Source organism: Apus apus, chromosome Z (genome assembly GCF_020740795.1).
Source record: "Apus apus isolate bApuApu2 chromosome Z, bApuApu2.pri.cur, whole genome shotgun sequence".
NCBI lineage: Eukaryota > Metazoa > Chordata > Aves > Apodiformes > Apodidae > Apus > Apus apus.
Window position 1 is genome coordinate 76,343,826 of NC_067312.1, and position 13,360 is coordinate 76,357,185.

Below are 13,360 nucleotides of genomic sequence, written 5' to 3' on the forward strand. Positions count from 1 at the left end.
ATCTTGTGCAACCTGCTCTAGGTGAACCTGCTTTAGCAGGGGGTTGGACTATATAATCTCCAGAGGTCACCTGCAACCCCCACCATTCTCTGACTCTATGATTCCACCCATGCATGACTTACAAAGCAACTAGACAAATTTTCTTGAAGCTCTATTCAGAGTTAAAAACTCATCTCTCAAGCTTCAGAAGGAGATTAAATTACTATTTCAAGGAGGGAAAAGGACACATTCGGAATTGGACAGTGATTCACCCTGTTTGGCATTTTAGCCCACCACACAACTCTGACTCAGCCACAGTCATTGCCTCTGGTTCAGCAGGTAGCAGAGGCACAGGAGGTGACAGTACTGCTGACATGCAGGAAGGACTGAAAGCTATGAAAAGAAATGAGTGAGTAAAATCACAAGGTACTGTGTGTATGAGGTTAGAAGTAATAAATCCACAGCACATTGGTCTCCAATGGGTCACCAATAGGTCACCACTCATATGATAACGTATTCCTCCAAAATATAAAAATGCTTTCTCAGAAAACACAATAATAACTCACAAAAGCAGCTTTTCATGAAAATGGAGAGTGAAAATCTCTCAGGAAATAACTTCTGAAGAGGAGGAGGAGGTGAAGGGGTTAGGAGAGGATCTGCACTGGTGTGGGAGTGCTTCAGGTTCAAAATTAGAAAGGGAATGACAGCACAGCTGGTAGCATATGTCTCATATGTAACTTGTCATTATATGCAGTGACACAGAAAAAGAAATTAAGCTTTTGTCTCTAATCATGCAGCAAGCTCCAAAAAAAAAATAAAAAATCAACTACAATAAAGCAGCATATTTTTCAATGAGGTATTTATATATCAAACCTTTTTCTTAACCAGCAATCATAAACACAGGCGTACATTCTTTATCTCCCCTTTAATTATAAGTCTTTCAAAACAGCAACTGTGCTGAACTACATTATTGTCAAGAGCCATATACTCTTCAATTAAAGCAAGAAAACCTTACAGTTAATTCAAATACCACACATAATGAACATACTAGCAAAAAGCTACATGGTGTACTGCTTTCAGCATGACCTTTCTTAGAGACTCTTAAAGTTTAAAGATTAGGGAAGCCAGTAATGAATTTTTAAAAACGTTTCTATGATTTTAAAAATCAGAATAGTAATTAGATGTTTATTCAGATTTCATCTCTTCAAAATGTTGGGGCAGCATTTGATTAATATTGACTATCAGGTGATTCTTTTACAACAACCAGCATTTGATACTCACTTCAGGAAGGATGAACAGGACGATGGGATGCAAAATAACCAGTGTAAGGGATGATAAATTACATTTGAAAAATCTTGAGGAAGACTTTCACCAGAACTGTTCAGAAATGTCCTGGAAAAAAAATTAAATAAATTCTGAATTACATGGAAGACTGAAAATCCCTTCAGATCACTAGTACTAAATATACATAAATAGAAGAGAGAAAATCCCTTGAGATAAATAGTACTAATATATATATGCATACACATACTTGCAAATTTATCTTAGGAACTGTTAAGAATGTAATTCTGTATCCTCTTTCACTCATTGCAACTTGGTATGCCATACTGTTAAAGTAGTTTTCTTCACATTTTTACTCACATACAACACATCATATATGTTTGAAAATGCAAATAAGCAAATTGCTCTTCAATCATTCATTTTTATAGCTCTTTTATTTCTGCACAACACACACATCATATTATCAATATTTCTATCATATGATAATGGTTCTCTTTTGAACAACGTGCATATAAACATTAACTTTTGATTACACTGGAGAAAAATTTGAACCAGAAGCTTTGGACCTTCACTGGCTTGTGAGAAATACCACACCGGGTGAAAAAAATGCTGTTCTCAAACACAAAGTCTTGTGGAGAATTAGATAAGCTAGTTATATATTACTTCTGTATTATTTCTTTTACCCAAAGGAAATGAGAAGGAAAAAAGCAGATGAGTCCAGTCCACTGATACTAAAAATCCCTATTTTTACTATTTAATGATATTCCACAATAATAGATATATATAATAATAGGGCTATAAAACTGTTTGTCTTTAATTATTATTTAATCAAACATAATAATAAATGCATTAGTATCTGTAAATTTCTATAGTAGCCACTACTATGTGTGATAGGAATGGATGTCCCTTGGCCTCTTCCCTTTTTACTCTCATTTACAATGAATACAATTCCAGCAGAGAGGATATAGTCTCTTACACCCATCCTCCACAAACCATAATCAATTATCACTTCTTTTTTGCACCTTACTTTTCAGCTTGCTTGGCTGCGAATTTTTCATCTTAGTAACTCCCCTTCTCTGAAGCTTGTTTCCTTTTGTATCATGACTGTGATTTTCTAAATTATATAAAGGCAACTACCTTCAAAAATGCCACTTCTACAGAACTCATTTATGGTATATTTGCTTGACTTTCTGCAGTGATCCAATGTCATTCCCCCTTTTGAGTCAGAACTCTTTCTGCTGCAGTAAAAGTAGAAGGACACTTAAAAATACCTCAGGAAAAGGCATGAGGACTTTTTCAGGACAAGAGAATCTTCTTGTAAGACATATGAAAATCCACTGCCAGGACAGGGAAGCAGTGGATCTGAACACTTAGAACTGGAGACAGAATGGAAAACCATTGGGATACAGCCTGCAGGAACCTCTACCCTAGAAGGTAAAATCTCCATTTCCTTACAGGATGCTTTGTCACCACAGCATTAATAGTATATGTGTTTTGTCATTTAATGATTTAAAAGTACTTTTAAACTCTTCTTCACAGCTGCATATAATTTAGAGGTGTAGCTCAATGTCTGCAAGGTCAGTGTCTGCCTAAGATTCTGGATGAAAAAAGGGAGAGAATTAAACTTGTTCAACAAGAAAGACAGGTGTATAGCTTCTGAACTTACTCAAAGGCAGGGTGATTTATTTTGAAATCAATTTTAATGAATAAGCAAGCAAAATTAGCAGGAAGGATTTACTACAGACTTTAAAATTATCTGAAGTAAAGCACTATCTGAGCTAAGGGTTACCACATGGTGAATTTGTTCTCCTTGCGAATTCATGAAAACCTGAAGATTAAAAATAAAGCTGCAATTGTAATATAGATACAGGGAGAACTTAAACTAGGAGATAATTATTTTAAAGACAGTAATTTAAACACTGTGAGAAAAGTCTCTCATCCTCTGAAGTATTTCTCTTAATATAGAAAAGCGTACAGGCAACTTCCTACAAGAAATGATAACTAGATGTTGGGTAGGGATCTAATAAAAAAAGACCACATCTGTTCTCCAAATAGTGCATGTTTGAGAGACTTCGGGGCTAAAGCAGCTTGTACACATGGTTTCTTAGCTGTCTTCTATGGACAAGCACTGGGCAGACCTCTGAGACCTATAACAAAACCCCTACACAAATTTTCAAACTGAGTAGGAGATAATCTGAGGCTTGTAAGGAATGTCTAAATTTTAGAATAACTTCAGATACTATAAAAAAAAAAAAAAAAGCAAGTGTATAATGATAACACAGTATTTCTGGTGCCAGCAATCCTCAGTGTCCACTGCTGGCTGTGTAATCCTTGCCAGGAAAACCTGATTCTGTGCCAGACAGTTTAATTCAACTTCTCTTCTGACAGAAGTATAATAATAGCTAGCAGGAAATTTGTTTTGACTACAAGTTATGTTAAAGCAGCTGCCTATAGTCTCAAAGCAGTGGATAGCATCTGTGAAAGTACTTAATACCACAGCAAGATTCCAAGTAACACTAGTTTTATTCTTCAGTAGGGTATGACAAGGTGAGAATTGATCTTGTAAGCCTCAGTGCAGGTGCGAAAAAATGAGATGCCAACAAGATGCATCCTAATGGTATTTCCTTGTAGGCTCTGAAGGATTTAGCTCTGTGTAAGGAATAAACATGAGTAAAAAGCAAATTCATTAATTATAACTCCCATACGTTAAAATTAAGATAAATAGTTTCAATTTAAAAAATTGAATGACAGATATTTTCACCCAATTGACAGCAAAGTTACCAATACAATCTCTAAATTCTTCTCTCAGCATTAAAGTAATTCACCTAATTTCTTGTTGAGAAAGTAAGATATAGTAATTCATAGTATGAAATGAAGACGACAAAGATGATCCAAGGGCTGGAGCAGCTCTGCTCTGGAGCCAGGCTGGGAGAGTTGGGGTGTTCAGCCTGGAGAAGAGAAGGCTCCAGGGAGACCTGAGAGCACCTTCCAGTGCCTGGAGGGGCTCCAGGAAAGCTGGGGAGGGGCTTGGGACAAGGGCAGGGAGGGAGAGGACAAAGGAGAATGGATTAAAACTGTAGGAGAGAGGATTTAGGTGAGACATGAGGAGGAGCATGGCAATCAAACCAAAGACTGTGAACTGCTTCATCTTCTTGCCAACAGTTAAGCCTCACCTAGAATGCTGTGTCTGTGTGTTGGGCCCACAGCTCAAGGAGGATGTGAGGAAACTAAAAAGGACTAGATCGCATCATCTATGACAAGAGGCTGAGGGATCTAGGCTCCTTTACTCTGGGAAAGAGGTGGCTAAAGGGTTGAGTTACAGCCTACAACTGCCCAAAGAGTAATTACAAGAAACAACATTGACAAACTTTTCTCAGTGGGGGCTGGTATGATACAGGCAGTGCAGCCGTGGAAGAGGAGAGGCTGTAAAACCTCATGGAGAGGTTGTAAAATCTCAGTGTCTGGGTGTCTGCATGGTCAGCTAAGAGAGTCATGTCTCACTACTCTTGGTGACTGTCCTGCCTTGAGCACCAGATGACCAGCAAACTTCCAACCAGTATTTATATTATGCTAATGCCACATCAGGAAGGCCAGAGAAAGCTGGACGAAAATGAAGCACAGAAAAGGGGTGAGCAGTACAACTGAGGACCCCAGATTCATGGGTGAATTTAGCACAAGGCTTAAGTAGCCTTGTCACACAGAAAAAAAACTCAAAGTGACAGCAGAATGCACAATGTTTGATCACAAAATTAGGAAGGAGAAAGCATATGCCAGAATCATTTTATCTGAAGTTAAGATTACTATTAACTTTTCAGCACCTCCACTATTTTGTTGCACTTCAACAACAAAATAAAGAATCTTGAATAATCTTAATACGCTGGAAGCAATAACTAATACAGCATCTCTAGTAAGTTGGAAATGTGCCAGTCCTATGATTAGACAACTCCTGGAAAACAATGTACTGTCATCACCACTTTTATGATTACACAAAACTTTCCTGAGCTGTCTAAAGATTAATTTAAACCTAGCCCCTGCAGGGAAATCTTGTAGTACCAAAAGGGAGCTTGCTAGGTTTTAAAGAAAAATCTTTATTTCACTTGCAGTTAATTTTACCAAGTTTTGAAAGATATAGAGCCAAGCTAACAGATGGTGATTTTGACTATACAGCTGTAATTGCACAAAAAAATTGATGAAGGATTAGTATTCCTTTAAAATCATGCCTAACTTCTAAATTTGCTATGGATAAGATTCTTAATGTGATGAACTATGCACAACTCAGTAAATAACAGATCTAGGAATCAACACAGAATTCAGCAAATGTAAGTATTTCCAACTGGATATAGTAATTCAAGTTTTTTCTTCATATTCTGGACACTGGGTTAGGTTACCTGACAAATATTGGCTGTAACGAGATATACAATATAGAAGAATTGTTTTGATAATGAAGTCTCAAAGTTCATTATGATACACAGTTCATTAAAAGTATCCTTTTTTACTCAAACAAAAACACGTATCATCTCTCCAACAATGTCTTTTATTGTTAATCTTATTTTTGTAACTATATAACAATGTGACTACATAACAATATAACTATATTACTTTTTTTGTATCCTTCTTAAACAAAGCTGCCAGATTTTGGTTATAATTTGCAGAGCACTTTATAGCAAATTAAATGAGCTGCTACATCCTGCGCACGTCGAGTTTTTGATCTCTAGAAAGGCAAATTAGGCTACTGAAATTTATATGCCTAAATAAAAAACCTATATGACCCAGTTGTTAATCTGTAGCACTTTACATAAAATATAAAATATGCTGCCTCAGTATCTCTGTTAGTGAGTTGCTCAAGTTAGCACAGATTTTTTATTATTCTAGATATACATAAACCTGTAAACCACATGGATCAGTGGGGGAGACTAGGACAGCTAAAAGGAATGGACTATACTACCTATTTATTTTAGTCCCTCATTCTAAGGGCTTTCAGGAGGGAAAAGTGAAATGTCAAAATGGATAGTAAAAGCAGTTAGAACTACTACAGTGTCCACTGGTGCCTCCATTATTATTGCCACAGCAGGAATACCTAATCTGTCCAGGAGTCATCTTCCTAATAGTTACTTTTTCATGAGCCTGCATGATGTAAGATCAAACATCCAGTTACAATCCACTTCTGCATGAGTCCAAATATGACAAAGAATATTTTAGGTTAAAAAGTTTAAATGCAGGAGGTCTCCACCCTCCTCTTTGTACTACTAGCACTACCCAGAATATTCAAATTTATACTAAAAGTAAAGTCAGTTGAATAGGATTTGGCTTTCTTAGATTTGGATTTTGTTGTTTTTTCAATCTGTGACCTCACTTTGTATATACAAATATATCACCAAATTTACAGAAGAATTTTTAGCATGCAAAAGCAATGAAAGACTCAGACCTAATTTCAGCACAAATATCATGTCCTGTTTATAGCTGAGACCTATGAAGACAAAATTTTATGAAGATGGACCTTCTATACTCTCTGTAATATTTATTGAAGCATATTTGTCATGTAACCAGATGATCAGTAAACTATTTCTGAATTTCAGCAGTTACAGAAGTATTAAGAGATTACAGCAGAACATTCTAACATACTCAGAAGCTGAAGAGAGATAAATATGAACTAATAAGTAAATTAGTATTTTCAATTGTTTGAGTGACCAAATCCTTGAAAATCTTACCAAAATCTTTGGTAGTACAGTAGTAAATGTTTTTAAACCAATAAGAAGGTGTTTCTGACAAAAATTGGTTTTTAAACCAATAAGAAGGTGTTTCTAACAAAATTTTAAACCAATAAGAAGGTGAACAGTAAATTGCAAATTTGGGGCAGTAAGAATTAAAGAAATTCTACTGTTTGTGTTACAGAGGAACCAAAACATTGGAAATCAAACATGCACTATGGTCTATGTTACCACCAGACAAAAAAATGTGCAGCATAGGAGCTCAACACAAAGCTAATAAAATCCTGGTCAGTATAACTGAGCTTTAGGTGAGATCAAAAAGCTAAGTTCAAGACCAAATGGAGAAATACTCAAAGGTTACCAAAACGTGTCAACACTATGTACTGCATCTGTATTTCAACACAATTATTCACCTTGTAGATCTGTTTAAGATCATGAACTAATTTTATCTGAGATGGAATGTTTCTTTCATACTCACTGGTACAAGTTCTTCAGTGGTGAAGTTAAAATAGCCAACACAGACAGCAGACTATTGCAGTGGCTATGTATTTTATAGATCTTAAGATCTTCATGTGGGTTCAGGAACTCCTGTGCAGAGCTGCAAACTGACCAGATCATTTCTTCAGCACACATCAAAATTGCTGCAATATCAATTCTGCAGGAGAGAAAAAAAAAAAAAAAAGTGAGAATACCACTACTTAGGGCATCAGGACAGTGGTAAATTCAGTTAAAGAGAGCTTTCCTCTGAGAACATAAAATACCTAAGTCATAGCATGGAATTCAAATGTCATCTTCCACCAATGATGGAGGAATTCTGAATCCACCACACTGCAAAAATTCAGTGCATCCACTGAAAAGTTGTTACTGAAACTAGTCAAAAAAAGACTTAAAAACATGGAAACTTCCAAAGGACAGTGCCACTAGAGAGGAACAACCTACCTTCTAAACAAAATTGAATTTAGTTTTTTTTATTACAAATTCCAATTAAAAATGTGCGTACTATTTTGAAAACCTGCTGGAGCAAAAAAAATAATGGCAAATGAACTAAATCTCTAATTTGCAAAACTTCAACTGCCAGGCAACATGTTATGATGTGGAACACTTCTGAGTCTGTAATCTGTTGCCTGTTGATCTTGGCTGGCAGAGCATCACGGGTCATTCACCTAAACAACAGCATGAATCCAAACTACAGTAACATCAGCTCACAAGACTTTGCTGGCATAAAACAGAGAGGAAACAGATGGTTAACACAGAATACATGGCAGGCATGAAGTTGGATTGAAAAAAGTACTTAAGCCAATGGATGCATATGTGAACATCCACATTTTTAAGGATGCTATTAATTTTGGAAAATCTGGACAAACACACATGGACAGCCTTTTGTCTGTGCTACACAGATCAGATCTCTAACAGTTCAAGAGTCACTGGGAGAAAACACTTCCCCCACAAACTACAGTATTATTAAAAAAAACCCCAAACAAACCCATGAGGAAAATATATTGAATTATGTTAATTAATTTTTTTTTTTTTCCATTTGTGCATGACTGGACAACTCAATTCACTTAGTGACAAATTCAAGAATCACCCTCCTAAAACAAAATATCTTCTCTACAAAACAACAATGTAAAAAGTTCCTTCTGTTCAGTATTTTGAAGTCAATTAAGCTAGAATTGATGAAAACTACATTTAAGAAATACTGTATATATGTGTACTCTGTGTCTTTCAGGGTATTTTTTTCACAAGGAAATTTTTAGGAAAGCTACCAGGCAAATGCTGTGTAACTAAAGATACAGAAGAGCCTCACCATGGTAAATTAGTGCAGGAAAAAAAGCATACAAACTGGTATTTTGATATGTAGAGTAAAAATTTAAGAGTTTTTCCTACCTACTCCAATTATGTGAACTCAAGCAAGTTACTTAATCTTCCTTGACACCCCTTCTTGTCTTAATAAAATTTATGATGACAGCACATAACTCAGCTTACACAGGACGTGTTTCTGCTGAGTGTCCTTCATCTCCTATGTTTTTAATTTGCATGGCCTCCATGGACTCTATAACTTTCAAAATATAAAAAGAGGAACATATCTTAATATAGGAAAGATATGTAGCAAAGGGGCAGGATGAGAAACACACCAGTTTCTCCACTTAAACAAGAAACTGGATAGAAAGGATAGGGATAATGAAAGCTTCTGGATGGAGACACCTGCTTCAGTATTTCTTACGAGACCTTCCTTGCTGGCAAAACATGGGAATCCTAACAGCTTCCAGCTTCATATTTCCTAAGAGAAGGAACAGTCTCTTCCTCCTCTTCTTCTGCACCACTGGCTTCATTTTGGCAAATTTTTTGATGTGACCTCACAGTGCTTTCACTTGAAAAGCCCCATGAAAACCTAAATTGTACTGGGACCAATGGAGTTCTCTTCAGGAGTCAATGGCTCAATATCTAATCCTGATGCTGCCAGTGCTGCCCACATTTTTGGTTGAGACACCACTCCTCAATGCATTGCTCATCAAACCCATAAGCTATTAATGGAACAACTTCACCAAGAGTTCAGAAGAGGTCTTTGATTCTGCCTGGTTTTGTGTATCACTACAGAATAGTAAGTATACAAAATCTATCTAATTGAAACAAACATCAAAATACATAAATTGTGTCTATTCCCTCTGCTGTGTTCATTAAAATTTATTTTTTAATTAAAGTGGTGTGTAACAGAAAACTAAGATTTACTTATTTTATACACTAAAAGTGTGCATTAAATACACAACCATTACCTGATCTGTGGTGTTCTCTTGTAAGTGGGGCAGGCCTGACAATATCTGGAGGACAGCATATCCAAAGATTGTTCCAGTACATCTGTAAGAATCTCCTGGGCTGTCTTGGGAGGTAGAATAGTCCATAAATCATGATGAAGAGCACAGCAGAAGTAATGCCACATCTGGACAGAGAAGGAGCATCTTTCCCCCTAGCAAAACCACCACATGTTAAATAACAAAAACACACCTTCCAAAATATCAGCTTAGGTTCCTGTAAATCTAACTCATTTAATCTGAAAGGAAATTGCTCAAGAGTTTCAGGCACATGATGACCAAAAAATGGTCCTTGACAAGATGCAATGTATTAGAAGGAAACACATATTCCATTTCAGTTACAAAACTCAAGTTCTGCCAGGAAACCAACCCATGGCATTTCACCTCCTTAATGAACCGATTCTCAAAACCCATAGTGTTACAAGTCAGAAAAAAATAACAATCAAACAATTAAAATGATAATATGAGATGTCCAGAATTTACAGAATCACTGATTTTTTTAAGTTGGAAGGGACCTTAAAGCCCATCCAGTGCCACCCCTGCATGGGCAGGGACACCTCCCAGCAGCCCAGGCTGCTCCAAGCCCCATCCAACCTGCCCCTCAACACTGCCAGGGATGGGGCAGCCACAGCTTCCCTGGGCAACCTGGGCCAGGCTCTCCCCACCCTCACAGCCCAGAATTTCTGCCTGATCTCTAACCTAAATCTCTCTTCTCTCAGCTTAAAACCATTACCCCTTGTCGTCTCTCTGCAAGCCCCTGTAAAAAGCCCCTCCCCAGCTTTCCTGTAGCCCCTTCAGGCACTGGAAGGCCACTGTGAGGTCCCCCCAGAGTCTTCTGTGTTTCAGGCTGAACAACCCCAGCTCTCTCAGCCTGTCCTCATCAAGGCTCCAGCCCTTGGACCATTTTTGTGGTCCTTCTCTGGACACGTTCCAATAGGTCCACATCCTTCTTGTGTTGGGGCTTTTCCCGGGTCGACTGACATAGTCACTTTGCTGTAGAAAGTCACTAGGTTGGTCAGGCAGGATTTGCCCCTGGTAAAGCCATGCTGGCTCTCCTGGATCACCTTCTTGTCCTCCACATGCCTAAGCATGTCTTCTAGGAGGATCTGTTCCATGATCTTCCCAGGCACAGAGGTGAGGCTGATAGGTCAGTAATTCCCAGGTTTCTCCTTTCTACCCTTTTAAAATATGGGCATAACATCTCCTTTCTTCCAGTCACCAGGGACTTCACCTGAGTGCCATGACTTTTCAAATATCATGGATAGTAGTTTGGCAACTACATCCACCAATTCCTTCAGGACTCTGGGATGTATCTCATCAGGTCCCATGGACTTGTGTATCTTCAGGTTCCTCAGATGGTCACAAACCTTATCTTCACTTGCAGTGGGGGTCACTTTGTCTCTCTGGTCTGCATCTTGTGGGCCATCAACATGAGAGTTGTGAGGAGAGGGGATGCCAGTGAAGACTGAGGCAAAAAATTTGTTGAGAACATCAGCCTTCTCCTTGTCTGTTGTTGCCAGTTCACCCTTGTGGCTCATCAGGGGGGTACAATTTCTTTAACCTTCCTTTTCTGGTCTATATACCTGTAGAAGCCCTTCTTGTTTTTCTTAACATCTCTTGCCAAGTTTAGTTCTAGCTGTGCCTTGGCCTTCCTGATCTCATCCCTGCATAACTGGGCAGTGTCCCTGTACTCTACCCAGGACACCTGTCCCCTCTTCCACTGCCTGTGTAGGTCCATCTTGCCTTTTAGTTTGACCAGCAGGTCTCAGCTCAGCCACCCTGGTCTCTCACCTTCCTTGCCTGATTTCATACACCAGGGGATTGAGACCTCTTGCACCCTGTGGAAAGCATCTTTAAAGATCTGCCAGTTCTCTTCTGCTCCCTTGACCCTGAGGGCTGTTTCCCATGGGATCCTATCTACTAACTCCTTGAAGAGCTGGGAGCTTGCTTTCCTAAAATTCAGAGACCTGACTAAGCTTTTCATCTGCCTCTTACCCCTCAGGACAGTGAAACTGCACTAGTGCATGGTCACTGCAGCCCAGGCTGCCTTCAGCTTTGATATCCCTGAAGAGTTCACTTGCATTTGTGACAATCTGGTCCAATAACACATCCCCCCGGGTAGGACTGTCAATTTCCTGACTTCAGAAGTTGTCATCAAGGCATTCCAGGAGTCTCCTGGATTGCCTACAACTTGCTGTGCTACTTTTCCAACAGATATCAAGATGGTTAAAATCACCCAGCAGGTGATTTTATTAGGTGAATTTATTAGTAAGATTTTTGTTCTTTTGTTTTGTGTCTTACAATGGTATCTTATTGAAATGAAACATTTTCTAGGAAGGCACAAGCTTTGGTATTAATATTTCATTGTCTATACAAAACCATGGCAATAAGACACAGAGATAAATTCAGAGGAGTCAGAACCACATTGGCTAATCCATATCATATCTAAGAAGTACACAGCTCAACTCACATTCAAATATTTAAAATAATACCTATTCAAAAAATAGCATTTTGATGAAGCTGTTTCAGAATAAAGACTTGAATCTTCACTTCCCCCATTCCAATGGGAAGTTGTCATTATTCACTATTCCTCTGCATTAATATTTGAAGTGTAATTTATACTAAAAAGGGGGGAATTTTACATAGAAATAAAGTATCAAATCTGTCTAGTCATTAAATTTAGGATTGGCATACACATCTCTTTAATCTCATTTAGGAAAAAAAAGCACAACAAAAAACCAAAACCCTAATAATCTGGATGTCCAACTTTCCAAGTTTCACTGTTGCAGAAGAGAAAAATGTCACACAGATAAGTTTCAAAACAAAATTTGCTGCCTGATTGTCTTTATAAATACAACCATGGACATCCTAAAACTGTTTTAAGCATTTCTCAACAGGCAAACATAAAACAATTAATTTGGTATTTTGAACAACCAAGCACTTGACCAGTGTCTCCACACAATTAAAATGGGATTGTCTTACACTGATTAGAAATTGTTTTCATAAAACAATGGACATACTGAAATAATTTCCCATTTTTCTAATTCGAAATAAAATTACAATGTTATTGCACAACATACTGAAACATCATCATAAGAAAGCACATGGTGATTCCATAACTCAGCTCCTAACATAACTTCATAAGTTTGAATAAATCAAACACTAACACATTTTCCATAAGTCTGTCTTACATGTATTACCATGACTACCTTTGAGGAATATTCCAACAGAACTTACCCAGAAATAAAGCCCAATCCTATCCTACAGCCATTTTACTAACTTTTTCCCTTTCTTTGCAAAAATACTTCAACTAATGACAGAATTAGCAGGTAAAAAAAATAATTATTTTCAACCTCTAGTGGAAGCTAATTTATTTTGGCAATATATTTTATTTACAATAATAAATTTAAAAATTTTCAAAACCCATGCCGAGTTAACAACCAGAATTACAATTTTAAATTTACTTTCTAATGTAGGGTATCTATTACCTTGTGAAACTGGATGTTGGCAAGTTTTAGTATTTAACTGTATGTAACTAACATTAATTGCTTTATTTTCTCTGTTCTGTTTAATTTAAAGCAATAA

The 13,360-nt window shown here is 37.4% G+C and overlaps 1 protein-coding gene across 6 annotated transcripts in view; it reads right to left on the bottom strand.

Annotated features, from left to right (window-relative positions):
* KIAA0825 (KIAA0825 ortholog) overlaps positions 1–13,360 on the bottom strand; it is a 246,329-nt gene that overhangs the window by 149,675 nt on the left and 83,294 nt on the right. For all 6 annotated transcript variants that reach the window (XM_051643498.1, XM_051643496.1, XM_051643497.1 and 3 more), the window contains 3 exons: positions 9,740–9,930; positions 7,447–7,623; positions 1,261–1,371 (listed from right to left, as the gene is read on the bottom strand). In XM_051643498.1, the coding sequence (XP_051499458.1) occupies positions 1,261–1,371; positions 7,447–7,623; positions 9,740–9,930 (479 nt within the window). The remainder of the gene's footprint in view (positions 1–1,260; positions 1,372–7,446; positions 7,624–9,739; positions 9,931–13,360) is intronic.